Source organism: Vulpes lagopus, chromosome 5 (genome assembly GCF_018345385.1).
Source record: "Vulpes lagopus strain Blue_001 chromosome 5, ASM1834538v1, whole genome shotgun sequence".
NCBI classification, from domain to species: Eukaryota; Metazoa; Chordata; class Mammalia; order Carnivora; family Canidae; genus Vulpes; species Vulpes lagopus.
The window spans coordinates 34,385,249-34,402,133 of record NC_054828.1 but is presented as its reverse complement, the minus strand read 5'-3'; the positions used below and the strand labels follow the sequence as shown (position 1 = coordinate 34,402,133).

Genomic DNA, 16,885 nt, shown 5'->3' with positions numbered 1-16,885 from the left:
ATGTTAAACCTACATAGAAACCTACATAGAAGCATAGAAAAGCTACATAAATCTCTGGTAGTCTACATAGGACAAGTAAACATGTATACTTAATTGTAACTTGCTTTAAGCAATAAGAATTTCTGAGAAGCGATCTTTTAAAATGGAAAACCTATTTATAATTCTTTTCAAAATATTATCAGCATAAACTTTACCAGATTACTACTATTTTAAAGGTCTCTTCTGTATATTGATAAAAAAAAAAAAAACCTTATAAAGTAGATACTCTATTTGGATTTCGGTGTTTTAAATACAGCTCTATTTTAAAACCAACGGAAGAATTATATGAAAAGTCACCTGATTTATCACATGCTCACAAAGCATAATAGCATTATTCTAAAGCTTATTTTGATCCCAGAAGCTATTAAAAACTCTATACAAATCATCTCTGATAATTGAGGCTGGTTTCATGCCCAGTTTACAGACTATAACTGGATTTCAGAAAGTAACATTACATAGCTTGTTTGTAAATGGTGAATCTGGAATTTGAATCTATTGTGGCTTCCAAACTAAGCTCTCGACCACTATCCCCTAAACAATTCTTGATTAATCTTCCTTAACTAATCTATTTTCCCATTTCAGAACAAAGTACAAGGTAATATCTAATAAGTAACAGTAGAGTAAGTCCTTGATACCAACTATCTACAAAGTTCATACAGAGTTCAGGAGAAAAATACTTCCAAAAGTTTTAAGTGATGAAAACAAATGCTTATTTTAAATTCAGTTATTTTTTTTTTTTACCTCAAAAACAATGTTTCACAATTATGAGTCTAGTCTACATTTCTTAAATTTTTTATATTATGTGGAAAATAGAGTGAAAAATACTCAAAAAAATTCTTAATCTCTATACTCCATATCAAAACTCAACTTGCTAAAAAAGACTTGCTAAAAGATTTTGAAAAGGCTTCATCAAACATCAGAAATTTTCTCAAACAGGTCCAACAGCTTCTGACATTTCCTTCGCTCATTACCCTTCACTTAACCATTAGCTAGACACACAGACCTTTTGTTAGTTGTCATATGTAACTAAATTGTATACATGGAGTTAGCTGTGTGACGTATTTCACATTAGGAAAAAGAACACAAGATTTTATTTTACCAACCGAAATTCGCCATGAAACTGTCTGCCTACACTATGAATTTCTTGGCAATTAATAATTTGAACCTATTTTCAATATGCAAAGTTAATTGGAAGATATGTTTTACTGGTTTGAATTCCAAAAGACAGTAACTCAGATTTCAGCAAGCAGGGAGAAATTAAGTACTAGGCAAGAAAAGGGAAAATTTCTTATGGGAGCTTAGGAAAATTTGATATTTTCACTTAATTACTAGGATTGATTTCTGAGTCTTTTAAACTTAGATATAAACAAATATTCTCACAATGTAAGGGAGAGGTAAAATGGAATTCTTTAAAACAAACCCATTTTCTCTGAAGACTATTCCAACTCATTAACTGAAATTAAAAGTTAGAAATGCTGGGCATTTATAAGAACTTATAGTTATATTAAAAAATAATAATATATAATCTTCTAAAGGAAAAAACAAAATATTTATACTTCTGAGTATCTTACAGCTTAAAAAAAAAGAAAAAAAAAAAAAAAAAAACTCAGGATGTCAAATCACCAGTCACTGTCTGTCCCCTAATACCATCAACTTGAACAGAGAGCTACCTTCTCTGAGACAGGTAGGTTGCTGGGCTCCTCTGTATTTCTTTGTTGCTTTATAGAATCACATCCAAACATCCTATTTTTAAGAACATGAAGCTGAGTATCAGACATGTGCCGGTGCTGGGCCCCCTGTTGGCTGGTGGAGAAGGGCCTACCATTCAGATTTTGAGTCATGCTGCCTGAAACACTGAGTACGGGCTCCACTTGGCAATCTGTCTGAGAGACCTGTGGAGGAAACACAACACCTGGAAGACTGATATACTGCGAGCTTTCCGGCTGACTCAACAAGGCTTCAGACATGATTTCACGCTCATTTGCAGGAGGTGCAAGTATATCACTGGTGGCATTTTCTAAATGTTTCCTATCCACTGTCCCAGAATGAAGAATTGTGGGTTGCTGGAGCACAGTTTCTATTCTCTGTGATTTTTCAGTAGTGGTGTGGAGAGAACATGGGTTCAATTGTGGAACACTAGTCTGGATTATTGGAGGCTGCCCCAGCTGCTGAAATACTTGCTGAATTGGATGTAGAATACTTGCTCTTCCAGAAGTCTGTGTCACCATAATTGGTACATTGACTTTATAAAGGTGACCTCAAAAAAGAGAAAAAAAAACCGTAAGTAAGATAGAAACCTAATTTCCTTTAAAAGAAAGAGAAAAAGAAAGAAAGAAAGAAAAGAAAAGAAAAGAAAAGAAAAGAAAAGAAAAGAAAAGAAAAGGAGAAAAGAAACCAACCTTCAGGCACAACAGGCTGTCCACAAATACATCCATATGTTAATAATGATATCTCTATGAGTTCTTATTTTATCCTTCATATTTTCTGTGTTCTCTATAATAAATATGTATTACTCTATTTTTAACAATCAAAGCAGTCTCACTTGAACTCTAGCCATTTTTCACTATTGCTTATATGGCAATTTTGAGATATATACAGGCCACCAATATTTACTCCATGGACCTATCCCATTGTTTGATAAATTACTATGTTACCAACCCAAATTGGGATTTTTAACAAACATAATAATGGAAAATGTATTTCAGATATTTAAGATCTAAGATACTGGGATGCCTGGGTGGCTCAGTGGCTGAGCATCTACCTTTGGCTCAGGGAATGATCCCAGGGTCCTGGGACAGAGTCTTATATCGGGCTCCCAGCGGGGAGCCTGCCTCTCCCTCTACCAATGTCTCTGCCTCTCTGTGTCTCTCATGAATAAATAAATAAAATCTTTAGAAAGAAAATCTAAGATACCATGTAACTACTATAAGATAATGCTATCCAAAAAGAGTTTAGTAATTTCAAAAGTTATCAAATCTCCCCCTTTTCTCCTTTAAAATAACACTAAAATAAAGGAGGAAAAAAATTATTTTTTAAAGCACTGAGTTAGGTGCTTTATACTTTGCAAAAACCTAAAAAATAGTTATGATCTCTTTCAAATAGTACTCTGAAAAGCAAAATTGGTTCATCTCCAAACTTTTTGGATATTCTTTCTATTATGCAATCTCTATTAAGAAAGGAGAAAAAGAAAAAAAAAAAAAGAAAGGAGAAAAAGGTTGATCAACATAGTCTTTAGTTTTTCTTGTTCAGAACTAGCAGGGACACAGATATGTTATTTTGTGTTTGTCAAAATTTAGATCATTGATTTGAATTAACATACATAGAGCAACTTATACAATTTGGGAAAGAGAAATGGGAGTAAGTTACAGGACAGACCTAGTATGTTATCTTCTATGGTAGGCTGCCTCTACAACAATAATAACCACCATACATTATTGTTTTTAAAATAAGTTCTATTAAAAGTTCCTGTAACTTCAATAACTTCTGATATAAAAGTTTATTAAAAATCATGAGAATTAACACCCAGCAGTCAGTACTAATGTTAAAAAAAAAAAATATTTGGGGCCTATACTCTTACCAGATGCAGTCTGCAGTGTCACACCTGCTGGCACATGAATAGGATATCCAGAAAGAGTGAAGCTTGCACTAGAGCTTGAGGTACCCTAGATACGAGAAATTTAATCAGAAAGTTAGAAAAGGGCTTTCCTTATTTTTTCCTCCTCTCATGAGAAAAAAAAAATTCTGATTCAGACCACAGGAAAATGGTTGGACAATATTTAACACTGGGGCTAAGTTCTTTGAGTAACACAGCTTTTCCATATTTAATTTAGATCATCTCATTAAAGATAAAAAGAATTCTGTTCTACAGCTGTTAGCAATGAAACCAGTAAAGTCTTAGTAAAGGGTATGAGCACTGACTCATATAACTTGCCCACTACATAGCTTTGTCTGAGTCCACGATTCTCAAAAATGTCAGATACAAGAACAGCTGCTTATAGAGGTCCACTGGTCTGGAGGCTGATCACTAATGGTACTTTGAATTAGATAATACAATAGTGTGCAATTTTTATTTCAGAATAATTAAACCTCAGAGTTTTCCATTTTTTTAAAATGCTAAATCAAAAGACAAAAAAGCTTCTGCCTACCAGACCTGCAAAAATTCATAAAATTGATTAGCAATACCTAGTGTTGGTAAGAACATGATTAAAACCAGTTTTCTCAAACCACTGCTTATATAAGTTATGTATGTTACCATACTTTTGGAGGGCAATTTTGCAGTATATAACATAATTGAAAACATGCATTGGGCAGCCTCGGTGGCTCAGCAGTTTAGCACTGTCTTCGGCCCAGGGCGTGATCCTAGAGACCTGGGATCGAGTCCTGCATCGGGCTCCCTGCATGGAGCCTGCGTCTCCCCCTCTGCCTGTGTCTCTCCCTCTCTATGTCTCTCATGAATAAATAAATGAAATCTTTAAAAAAAACAGAGAGAGAAAACATGCATAATCTTAGACCCAGAAATTCAACTTCTAGAAATTTATCCTCATTACCTGAGTATCATACAAAAACAGAAAAATATATCTACAAGTATAATCAATGGAATGTTATATCAGAAGAAAAATTAAAAATAATTTAAATGTCCATTAATAAAAGATCAGTTAATGAAACTGTGATACATCCACTAAGGTTAATCAATATTTAACTGGCAGTGAAAAGGACTTATCTATATTACTAAATTAAAAAGTATTATAGAACCAGTACAGAGAATGAGCCTACTTTTACCCAAAAAAATTAATGTAACTTTCATAAAAGAATGCTAGATAGATACACATCGAACAGTTATAACAGTTATTTTTGGGGTACAATACTACAGGGCTCCTTCACTTTTTACTTTATAAATTTGTCTTTACTAATTAGAAGTATATTATTTCCTTAATCAGGAGAAAAAGTTCCACGAATTTCAAAGGCAGAGATATTTTTCAGTGGTCTCCTATCAAAAGCAGCACCATTCTTCCCCAAAATCCTGGTAAAGGGTGTGGTTTTGTTTTTAATGAAATAGGAATTAATAGCCTACCAAACCTTTTGCCCCAGAAAGTGGTCTTAAAGAAGATGAAAAACAGTGGACCATATGCCATTAAAGAAAAGTAAAAGAGAAAAAGTGCTATTTTAACCTGCCTAAAAACTACTCAATTTTCTATATACAAGTTATAATTTTATTTTCTGCCCCAAATCTTCTGGGAGAAACCTATACTCTAAATCTCTACAAAGATTTTAAAAATGAGCAAACTTAAATAAAAAGAAGAACTATTATGTGTCTCAAGGTGGGGGGAAAAAATCAGAAAATATCAACATCATCCATTTAGAATCTATTTGATATACAACATACCATGTGTTAAAACTCCATAGTATTTAACTTCAGAAACTTCCTAGCCTTGTGTAACTACTGGCAGATGCTAACAACTGTTCTGGAAGCAGGAAGCTGGTAAAGAAAAGGTCAATTCCAAAACTCCTCAATTTTTGCAACACGTATGTTATAGACGTTATTCCTGTCTCCCCAGCCCTTTCTACATCTTTTCTCACTCAACTGGGGGATTATGAATTACATCTAAGCTTGGCCTTCTGCTACCAATCACTGAAAGGGAGGCATCTATTTTAAAATACATCCTAAATAGGCTACATACCAGTTCTGCTGTAGTAAAACTGGGAAGAGGTCTACCAGCAGGAATAACTAATGATGCTGTACAGAAAACATAGAAATAGAAAATAATATAGAAAATAAACATTATACATTCATTACAATTTATCAGTTTAACAAAACTCCTAAGAATAGCTTATTTTTAAAAAAGCATTTTTCATTATATGTCTGACCATGGTGAATTGTAAACTTCCTAATTGCAAGCAAGCTAAGTGAATTTAATTTTATTTTTTCCCAAAAACTTTAGAGACTTTACAACTAACCTATTTTAAGTACCAAAAGAAAGTATTTCATTGTAAGTAAGTACACCAGAGAGGTTTTTATTATTAAGTCAATGTTGCACTAAATCTTCACTGCAACTTTTTATAGAAGAAAAAAGTAGTATTTACTCAAGTAGCACATTTCCAAAAGACTCTATTATTGAGCAAAAATATGTAACCCACGATAAACTGTTCTAAATTTTAGAGGTTTGAAAGAATTTCCAATTTATTCATTGCATGAAAAATTATTCATAATACTTTAGCCAACTAAGCCTCCACAGCTACATAATTTTAGGAATAAATGAGTAAGAACATCTCTCCACAAGTCTTTGTATGAAACAAATATGACTACTAAGAAATATATAAGAGAACAACATCCTAAGATCACCCCAACTTCCATTAAAGTGCAATCTCACATAATTTTTATTATCTACCAATTTTCTATACTACCTATGCTACAGATAAAATGTTGACCTAAAAAAAAAAAAAAATGTTGACCTAATAATAATGATTGTAAAGTGAGAATAAGGAACAAATAGTAACTCTAGTAGAAAGACCTCAGTTGATCAACGTAACTTAAACTTTACCTCATGGGTCATTTTAAATAGCTGAATTTGACTGTTACAGTATCATTTTGCCTTTTCTTCTATAAAAATGAGAATGTCTTAGCATGTTTATGCAGCACATATGTATTAAATATAATGGTTATTATGGTATTTTTTCACATACCACATTAAAGTAAATTGTCCCAAAGATCTGCTTCTGACAATAGAATGGCTCCATCATAAACAACTCAGAAGAACAAATATTTTTTTTAACTAACCATTCTTCCCACATTAAAACAACAGAAGCAAAGCTAGAGAGATTGATGATTAATGAAGCAGAAAATTATTTTTATCCTCTGTTCATCTATGGCTTTGCTTATTAACAGGCATTCTTTTAGAAAGGCTAAATTAGAAAGAATTGGTGTGGCAGGAACACAATGGTATTAGTCTTAATTAGCTGAAGTGAGCGAGGCTTAAGCTGGTAGAGCTGAAGCCATAGCCTGAGAGGAAACAAAAATCTGTTAACACACTGTCTGAAGCAATTAAATGAATTTCTTGAGGAAAAATAGCAACAATCCCCCTCTTTTAAATACCTTGCAATAAATCCTAAAGGATAATTCTCTAATCTTATATAAATCAAACAGAGCTATAAGAAAGTTTAAGAGTTTCTTTATAGTCATCACAATAAAAGCACTGAACAGTTTTATAGTGAAGTTTCGTGTAGCTCCTAGTTAATTTTGATACTAACTGCACCATTTACATACTTTCACAAATTACATATGCCATTATATGTGCCTGAAACATGCTTTTTAAAATATTCAAGATGGTTTCAATAACCAATTAAGTTTTAACTGAAAGTGTGTCTTTAAACTGAACTGAAAGTGTTAGAATTTTTGTCCTCATGTATATATTCAAGAAATATTAAATTTCACAAATAGGCTTTACAATATAGAAAGAAATCACTCTCACAAATGTAATTTAATAAATATAAATTAAGAAAATGGTAATATTACATAATAACATTTACAAATCTATTTTTTTCCTATTCCCCAAGAAGTATTTGATACATCAAGATAATTAATAACTTCACAATTCTTGGTCCTGCTTTAAACCATTCCAAATCTTAATACCTAAGTCACATGACTCAAGAGGTGCAAAGACTGGTCAATATTCTTCTTTGTGACTACTCACGAGCATATGCATATCTCTAACAACCAAACTGAATATTCTACCTCAAGTCACATCAAGAACCAACAGCATTGGGCAGCCCGGGTGGCTCAGTGGTTTAGCGCCGCCTTCAGCCCAGGGCCTGATTCTGGAGTCCCAGGATTGAGTCCCACGTCGGGCTCCCTGCATGGAGCCTGCTTCTTTCTTTCTCCCTCTGCCTGTGTCTCTGCCTCTCTCTCTTTGTGTGTGTGTCTCTCATGAATAAATAAATTAAATCTTTAAAAAAAAAAAAAAAAGAACCAACAGCATTGCTGAAATTTTCACCAAGTAATTCAAGAACAATTGGACATATAGTTTGTACCTGAAGGAGTTTGAACGCACAAAGATGAAAGCTATCACAAACCTCTCAAAATTCCTATTCTTTCCTTTCTTCCTCCCACAATGATTGATAATAGTTTTGTCAAAAAAAAAAAAACAAAAACAAAAAACAAAAAACCACACACAAAAAACCGTATGACATGAAGACCAAATAGCACAAACTGATTTTAACTGCTAGAATAGGACAATCATAGACAAAGTAACTCCATGTTCCAGTTTACCTCAGGATAGTCCTAGTTTACACCTATTATCCCAAGGTTATTATTAATGGAATCCCATTTCTCTCTCAAAAGTAGATTACAGGCAAAAGACCCAGAACAGCCAATATGATATTCAAGGAGGAAAACAAAGTTGGAGGACTGCCACTACCCCACTTCAAGACTTACTAGAAAGCTCCAGTAACCAATATAGTGTTGGCTGGTGAAAGAACAGACAAATGTATCAATGGAACAGAAGAGAAAGCCAAGAAACTGACCCACATAATATAGTCAACTGATCTTTAACAAAGAAGCCAACACAATACAATGGCACAAAGATAATCTCTTCAGCAAACAGTGCTTTAACAACTGGCTATGCAATGCAAAAAAAAAAGTGAAACTAGACATAGACTTTACATCCTTCACCAAAAAAAGGACTGAAAATAGATCAGACCTAAATGTAAAATGCAAAACTACAGAAATCCTAGAAGATAGAAAATCTAGATGACCATGAGTATACAATGGCTTTTTAAATATGACACCAAAGGCACAATCCATAAAAGAAATAACTGATAAGCTGGGCTTTATTAAAATTTAAAACTTCTGAAAAAGACATCAGGATAATATGAAAAGCCACAGGTTGGAAAAAAAAATGTTTACAAAAGACATATCTGATAATGGGCTCTTATCCAAAATACATAAAGAACTCTTAAAACTCAACCATAACAGCCCAACTAAATAACGGGCCAAAGACCTAAAAAGACACTTCATCAAAGAAGATAGATGGCAAATAAGTATAGACGCTGCTTCATATCATAAGTCATCAAGGAAATGCAAATTAAAACAATGGGATACCATTACATCCCTATTAGAATAGACAAAATCCAGAACACTGAGAACACAAAATGTTGGCAAGGATGTGGAACAACAGGAACTCTCACTCATTGCTGATGGGAATGTAAAATGGTATAATCACTTTGAAAGACAATTTGGTGGTTCCTTACAAAACTAAGCACACAATGCAGCAGTCACTCTTCTTAGTATTTACCCAAAGGAGGTGAAAACATATATCCATACATATACTTCAACAGAGCCGCTTTATTCCTAATTGCCAAAACTTGGCGTCATCCAAGATGTGCTTCTGTGGGTGAACAATTAAATAAACTGGGGCACATCCAGACAATGGAATATTATGAACTAAGAAATGAGCTATCAACCCATGAAAAGATAGGAAGGAATTCTAACATCATGTTACTAGGTGAAATAAATCACTTTTAAAAGGCCATATACTACATGATTCCAACTACATGACATTATTGAAAAGGCAAAATATGGAGACAATAAAAGCATCAATGGTTGCCCTGAGTTGGTGTGGAAGGAAAGGATGAATAGGAGGAGCACAGAACACTTCTAAGACAATGAAAATACTCTATATGAAACTATAATGATAGATACATAACATTATAAATTTGCATAAACACTTAAAATAACACCAAGAGTGATAATGTAAACACTATGGACTTTGGGTGTTTATGATGTGTCAATGTAGGTTCATTAATCACAACAAACGTATCCATCTGATGGGGGATGTTGATAACTGAAGAGACTATGCATAAATGGAGGCAAGAGGTATAGGAAAAATCTGTCCCTTCTCTTAAATTTGTTGTGAATCTGAAGTTAAAAAACAATTATTTTTTTAAAAGTGGATTATAAAATGTACATAATCACCCTAAGAATAGAACGGCAGCTCTCAAATTGTACTGTGCAAACCCAGAAGGGTCCACGAGACCTTGTCACGGTATCTACAAGGTCAAAATATTTTTATAATACCAAGACAATAATTTTTTTTTCATTTTTCACTAAATTTTTTGGTTCTTTTTTTGACATTTGGACCCATAGCACAAAGCATTGCTAACCTGGATGGCTCAGTCAGTTAAGTGTCCAACTTTTTTTTTTTTTTTTTAAGATTTTATTTATTTAATTTTAGAGTACATGCATGCACAAGCAGGGGGGAGGGGCAGAGGCTCAACCAACCGAGCTACCCAGGCATCCCAAGCACCTGTCTCTTGATCTCAGCTCAGGTCCTGATCTCTGGGTAATGAGTTCAAGCCTTACACTGGGCTCCATGTTAGGTGTGGAACTCACATAAAAGAAAAATTTTTTTAAAAAGTGAAGCCATTTTAGCATGAATTAAGGCAGTAGTACCAAACCTGACTAGTAGCCACTGTATTTGTTTCTCCACTGCCACTTACAGTAAAAAAGACAAAAAACAACAGCAACAATAAAACTGTCTCACTAAAGTTGTTCCTGGATGTAACCATAAAGAATTATTTTTATGAAATTTCAACCTTCAAGAATACTTTCTTTTAATATTCTGTGGGATGAAATGGGCAGAACACAAAGCATTTCTGTGGCATACAGATTTACCAGGAAGTACACGGAAAGTACTGATGTTATTTTTTAAGTTGAGAGCTGATCTAGCCTTTCCTAAGCAACACTATTTTTACTTGAAAGAATAAGCGACACAAACTATGGTTATTCAGACATGGATTATTTGGCAGTCATTCTGTCTTAAGATTTTATTTGTGAGAGAGTACTCACAAGTGTGGGGAGGAGGGCAGAGGGAAAGGGAGAAGCAGCTGCAGACTCCCCACTGAGCAGGGGGGCAGAGGAAAAGGGAAAAGCAGCAGCAGCAGACTCCCCACAACCAAGGGCTCAACCCTAGGAACCTGAGATTGTGACCTGAGCCAAAGACAGATGCTTCATCGACTGAGCCACCCAGGCACCCTGCCTGCAGTCATTTTTTTTGAAAATGAACCAAGTGTCCCCATCACTTTGAGGAAAACAAACTGACAGTATTTGTTTGGCAACGATAAAATTCAAGCTTTCAGCTAAAAATCTTAGTTTCTAAATTTTATGTCCACCACATGAGCTTGATAGCTTTCCAATACCATTCTATGAAATGTGTGGTGGTATTAATATGATTTTTTTTTTAATTTTTTTTTTATTTTTTTTTATTTTTTTTTAATGATTTTTTAATCTTGTATAATGAATAATATGTCAAATGTGTAACTCAGTGAAACAATATTTTTCCAGTAACATGTTACAAACTTACACACAGATTAAGTAGTCAAAATGCAAGACACAACAGTGAACTTTAACATTACACAAAGTCCACTGATATAGTTTCAAATTCCACCTTGTAGCTAAGGTCTCAGAAACTACCACTTGTTGAGTTTTAGTGTAGTATCAAGTTATCTGAAATTGCTATTAAAATACTCTTTTTCCAATTAAACATCTGTGGGAAGCTAGATTTTCTTTATATACTTTTGCCAAAACCATGTTACAGCAGATTGAATTTAAAAAGATATGAGAATCCAGCTGCCTTGTATTAAGAGATTTGCAGAAAAGTAAATGCCACTCATCTCAAGTACTTTTTGTTCTAGAAAAGTTATTTTTAACAAATCTGTTACTATGTTAACATATAATCAATTTTTTAAATTTATAAACCAACATTTTTTAAATTTCTCAGCTTGAATTTCTAACATTGTAAACAGATACTTGCAAAGCACATAAAAGAAAGCTCTTCTAGGTCCTCAATTTTTAAGAGTGTAAAGGGGTCCTGAGACCGAAAAAAAGTTGACAACTGACGATACAGGAAATTGTTAAGCAAATGGATAATACAGTCAAAAAAATATATGATAGGGCGAAAAGCTTTAAAGATGGAACAAAGGCAAATGACTTACTCCATTGTAGATTTAATTTGAACTTGTTGTCAAGAGATAAAAAGGTTGTAGAAGTAAGTTAGTTTAGGTTATTTTAATCAGGCTTTTAAAAGCCTACAATGAGAAGCTATAATTAAGAAATACTTCAATTTTATGAGGCTATTTACTTCAAGATTCTTATTGTAGGGAATCTAGAAATGAAAAGGGATAAAAACAAGACCTGTATTGCATTTTTAAAGGATACATATACTTCCTCCTAAACCTTTTCATTATAAACGATGTAGAAGAGAATAAAAATTGTCTTGTTTAAATGTAATTATTTCTATTATCCTAAGAGAATAAGAATATGGTGTGGGGGGAAAAGAAAAAAAAAAGAAAGAAAGAAAACGGTGTAGAGTGAAAGCCAGCTAGACATATTAGTTGCAAGACTATTTTGTGATTTAAATCACTGGTAATATTACCATCTTGCGGCAAAATCAAGTATTGCAATTTTGAATGACAAAGAACCTGAGAAGAAGCTTTTGATAAAAGACAGTCTAGTCTTTTATTCATCTAGGTTGGCTACCCTCCAAATCAGTCCTAGGTTTAAAAAAAAAAAAAATCTTTAAAAGTTCTTCAATAAAGAAAAAAAGAATGTTATTCAAATTGAGAAACAGAATGACCTAATAAAATACTTAACAGTTAAAAATGAATGCAAAGCCAAAATCCTAGAAACTAATGTAAAATGTTTCAATGTGTCAACTTAGTAATTAAAATTTCTATGGCTAATTCTAATAGAGCAAAGTTACACTTTATAAGCATAGCATTAGATGAAAGTTATGTCTGATAATTCAATATTCGTTAACTTATTTCATTTTATAAGTTTAACTGCTGCCAGACTTAAATTCTCTTATTTTGTAATAAATAAGAAGCTAGCCTTCTTACTATTTTCTCTTCAAAGGAAAAGGTCATGCACCAAGGTGAATTTTCCCAAGTGTACAACGAACAACCTAGTTATTACTGACAATCTAATCCAAAATCTACCCTCACTTCTGGCAGACATTAATCTAATTCAGCTAAACCAAATAAAACCTACGTGTGTGTGTGTGTATATATATATATATGTGTGTATATATATATATATATATATATGCACACATAAGAAGAGCATAAAAATTTTAAGAATCAGAAAAGAAGAAATAAAGGCTAGAAAGATATCACAGTATCATTTATCCTTTCTTAGCTTTTTCCCTGGACTCAAGCCAAATTCTCTGAAATAATCAGAGGGTACTCCCAAGAGCCCACAAGCTATGTAACTTGTTCCTCTAAAATAACACTTAGTCACCTCTAAGGACTTCAGTATTTTAAAAAGCTAGCTTGAATTAATTTATTTTGTTGCCAATAATTACAGGATGATGGTTTACTCTGTGTTCATTTAATAGTAATGGTTTTAAGGTCCAAGCCCTCTCACCTTAAGAACATTACCCTAATACAAAAACCACCACCAAATGAGAATTTGTTCTGAAGATCCAAATAGTACTAATTTACTAGCTGTATCCAACCTGTTGATGACTGCAATGTTTGGTGCAAGCTGTTTGGCAACTGAAGGGTGAACACAGGTGATTGGACGCTATTTCTGAAGAAGTCTTCTGTTGCTTTAGACTGCAAAACCTTTGTTTCCCAGAGCTGTGGAGAAAAAAAAATTCACTGTAAAAAAAAAAAAAAAAAAAAAAGAATAGGATACTTAGGTCTTTTTTTAACTTTTTAAAAAATGTCTGCTGATGGCACAACTAATGGGTAAGCACTAAACTATAATTAAGAGGCTAAAACTATAATTTATCAGTTTTTAAAGAAGAAAAAACAAAAAGGGCAACTTGTCATGGCTACAAACCTGCTTCAAGTCTTTTAAAACTTGTTCTTCTATACCTTCTTCGGCAAATAGATCCCGCACTCCTTCAATTACATCTTCAATTACAGATCTGTAGAGTTTAGGCTACAAAAAAAGCAGTTGTTAACATTTTAAACTCTCAAGTTCAATGCATTCAGCCTTAAAAGACATGCAGTGTACACTTTCATATGGTTTAAAGAAAAATCACCATGAGGATTTTTACAAAGTGCATTCTACTCCCAGTATAGTCTTAACTGTCCATAAATTGTATGTTAGCTTCTGACTTAATAGTCTCAGGTTATCTATAAGACTGACTTACTACAATCAAATAAATGTGAGATAATTCATCAAGATGTTAGGTTACAATTATGTAACTTGATTTTTCTGCCAGAATTTAACCTTCTCCCTCCTTTTAAAAATGGAAACTCATTTAAGGCAGGTGGAAATGAACTTTGTCTTCGATTTATTTTCTTCTCAAAGAGGCCAAAGGAGTTTTTTTTGGTGTTTTGTTTTTTTGTTTTTGTTTTTGTTTTTAGAGTTGACTATACTACTTCCACATATGCAAATAAATTGCAAGCCAATTGGGGATCCCTGGGTGGCGCAATGGTTTGGCGCCTGCCTTTGGCCCAGGGCGCGATCCTGGAGACCCAGGATCTAATCCCACCTCCGGCTCCCGGTGCATGGAGCCTGCTTCTCCCTCTGCCTGTGTCCCTGCCTCTGTGTGTGTGTGTGTGTGACTATCATAAATAAATAAAAATTTTGGGATCCCTGGGTGGCGCAGCGGTTTGGCGCCTGCCTTTGGCCCAGGGCGCGATCCTGGAGACCCGGGATCGAATCCCACGTCAGGCTCCCGGTGCATGGAGCCTGCTTCTCCCTCTGCCTGTGTCTCTGCCTCTCTCTCTATCTCTCTGTGACTATCATAAATAAATTAAAAAAAATTAAAAAAAAAAATAAATAAATAAATAAATAAAAATTTTAAAAAAATTCATTAAAAAAATAATAAAAATAAATTGCAAGCCAATTAAGACTGGGAAAGTACTTACAATAAAGTAACCAAAGCCTATCCCACTGTCAAAATACACATAGTCCAAAAAAAAAAAAAAAAATTCTGAACCACTGTCAAACAAAAGCGCATCTTGCACCAAAATAGGATTCCTAGTAGAAACTAACCAGGCCACTAGGACCAGTAAATACTCTGAATACTCCTGCTCACAACAAGAGTAGTCAGGTTTAAAACTAATCCCTCTAAGCTTATGAATAGGCCAATCAGTAACACGTTATTCACAGGCATTTCCATTAAGCGCCCTCGATTAGTTTGAGAACTGTTTACCCTAATCAAGGCATACGGAATTGATACTTCAGTGTTCCTCCTAGTTCGATCCCATTTACAGCGAGAGGAAATTACTACTAAGGCTAAAAACTTCCTTAAGATCCACACCCAAGGGGAATCCCTGGGTGGCTCAGCGGTTTAGCGCCGCCTTCAGCCGGGGCCGTGATCCTGGAGACCCGGGATCGAGTCCCACGTCGGGGCTCCGCCCTCTGCCTCTCTCTGTGTCTCTGTCCATCGCGAGTAAATAAATAAAATCCTTAAAAAGGAGAAAAAAAAAAAAAAAAAAGCTCCACCCTCAGGAGTATAAGAACAGCTGTCAAAAAATAACCCATCACAACACACCCTTTCAAAAGCAAAACAGGTACTGAACACACTCTCTCTTCCGGAACTAAAGTTAAAGGCTTTATGTCCTTTGCCTTTACTGTCAACCAAAACTATGCGCAGTCCAGGAGATCCACCTTAATCTCTTTGTCTATTTAAAAGAAAACACACACACCCTGCTCAGAGCTCACCATCACATACAATGGTGGTGAACACACGGTAAGCTTACGTTCAAGCCCGAGTATTTTACAGATCTTAAAACACACTAACGTAATAAAAAAAACAAACAAACAAACAAAAAAACGGATACACACGGAAATAGTGACACGTCTCTGAAAACTGGACCCTTTCACGCCGCTGCCTACGTGCACGCGGAGCCCGTAAACGCGCGGCTCCGGCCCAACCACGCTGCCCTTTCACCAAATGTGAAGTTCGCTCAGGTGAGCTGAAAACAAACGCGGATCCCGGTTGTTTCTCTTGAATTCCGCTCCTGAAAATTGACAGGGCATTTCCCGGGTGCCACTCGGCCGTCAGTCCTCAAGGTGAGGAGGCGCGGCCCTCTAGGGGTAAGGAGGCACGAGGTCTGCGTTTCAGGCCCATCGCACACTTAGGGCGTCAGGATGGGGAAATGGGGGGAAAAATATGCGTGGGGTAACACGAGGTATCAGATTACTGGTGATTTCAACCCAACTCAACAATGGCTATATACCCACATTAGGGATTACAAATCAGGCTACAAGTGAACTCGGGAATTTCCTGAACGCACAGGAAGGCGGGGAGTTGGCGTGGGCCCAGCTCTAACCCCGCAGGCGCCTGCGTGGGGAGCGTGGGGGGGGGCGGGGGGGCCGCGGCGGCTCTGTGCCCCCCCCCCCCCCCCGCGCGCCCAGGCCCCACTTCCGGCTGAGCTACTGGTCCCCTTCCGCTTCCTCCATGGCGGATGGCGACAGCCGGGGCCGCTCAGGGAGAGGGCTTCCTGAACGTCCGTGAGGGGCCCCGAGGGGCACAGCGCGTACAGCGCGGGGCTGCCGTGCCCCCGGGCCCGGCTCTCCCTCTACAGAGCCCAGACCTAGAGTCCAGGTTGGCCCTCCTTACCACAGGGTTGACGAAGGCCATGATGGCCGCTCTGCCGCCTCCCCACCCTCGCGCCTGCGCAGCACGCGGGGCCGCCCCGAGGCGCCCTCGCTGCCCGCTTTGAAGGCCGCCGTGCACGTTGCCTGCGTGCTTACGCAGGACGCTGGGGGCGGGGCCGGGGAGGAGGGAGGGGCTAGTGGGCGGGTTGGTCTGCGGGAGCGCAGAAGCCTGCTGCGGGCTCCTGTGGCTGGGGGCTGGGCGTCCGCTGAGCTCAGGCGGGGTTCGGGGCGCTG

General features: G+C 36.1%; 1 protein-coding gene across 2 annotated transcripts in view; it reads right to left on the bottom strand.

Annotated features, from left to right (window-relative positions):
* GTF2A1L (general transcription factor IIA subunit 1 like) overlaps positions 1 to 16,634 on the bottom strand; it is a 44,475-nt gene extending 27,841 nt beyond the window's left edge. The window contains exons 1-6 of one of the 2 annotated variants that reach the window (XM_041756466.1): positions 16,614 to 16,634; positions 13,874 to 13,975; positions 13,545 to 13,668; positions 5,718 to 5,773; positions 3,617 to 3,701; positions 1,710 to 2,296 (exon numbers count right to left, since the gene is read on the bottom strand). In XM_041756466.1, coding sequence (XP_041612400.1) covers positions 1,710 to 2,296; positions 3,617 to 3,701; positions 5,718 to 5,773; positions 13,545 to 13,668; positions 13,874 to 13,975; positions 16,614 to 16,634 — 975 coding nt within the window. The remainder of the gene's footprint in view (positions 1 to 1,709; positions 2,297 to 3,616; positions 3,702 to 5,717; positions 5,774 to 13,544; positions 13,669 to 13,873; positions 13,976 to 16,613) is intronic. The other variant, XM_041756467.1, reaches the window with a different exon arrangement.
* Between the last annotated feature and the right edge of the window lie 251 nt (positions 16,635 to 16,885).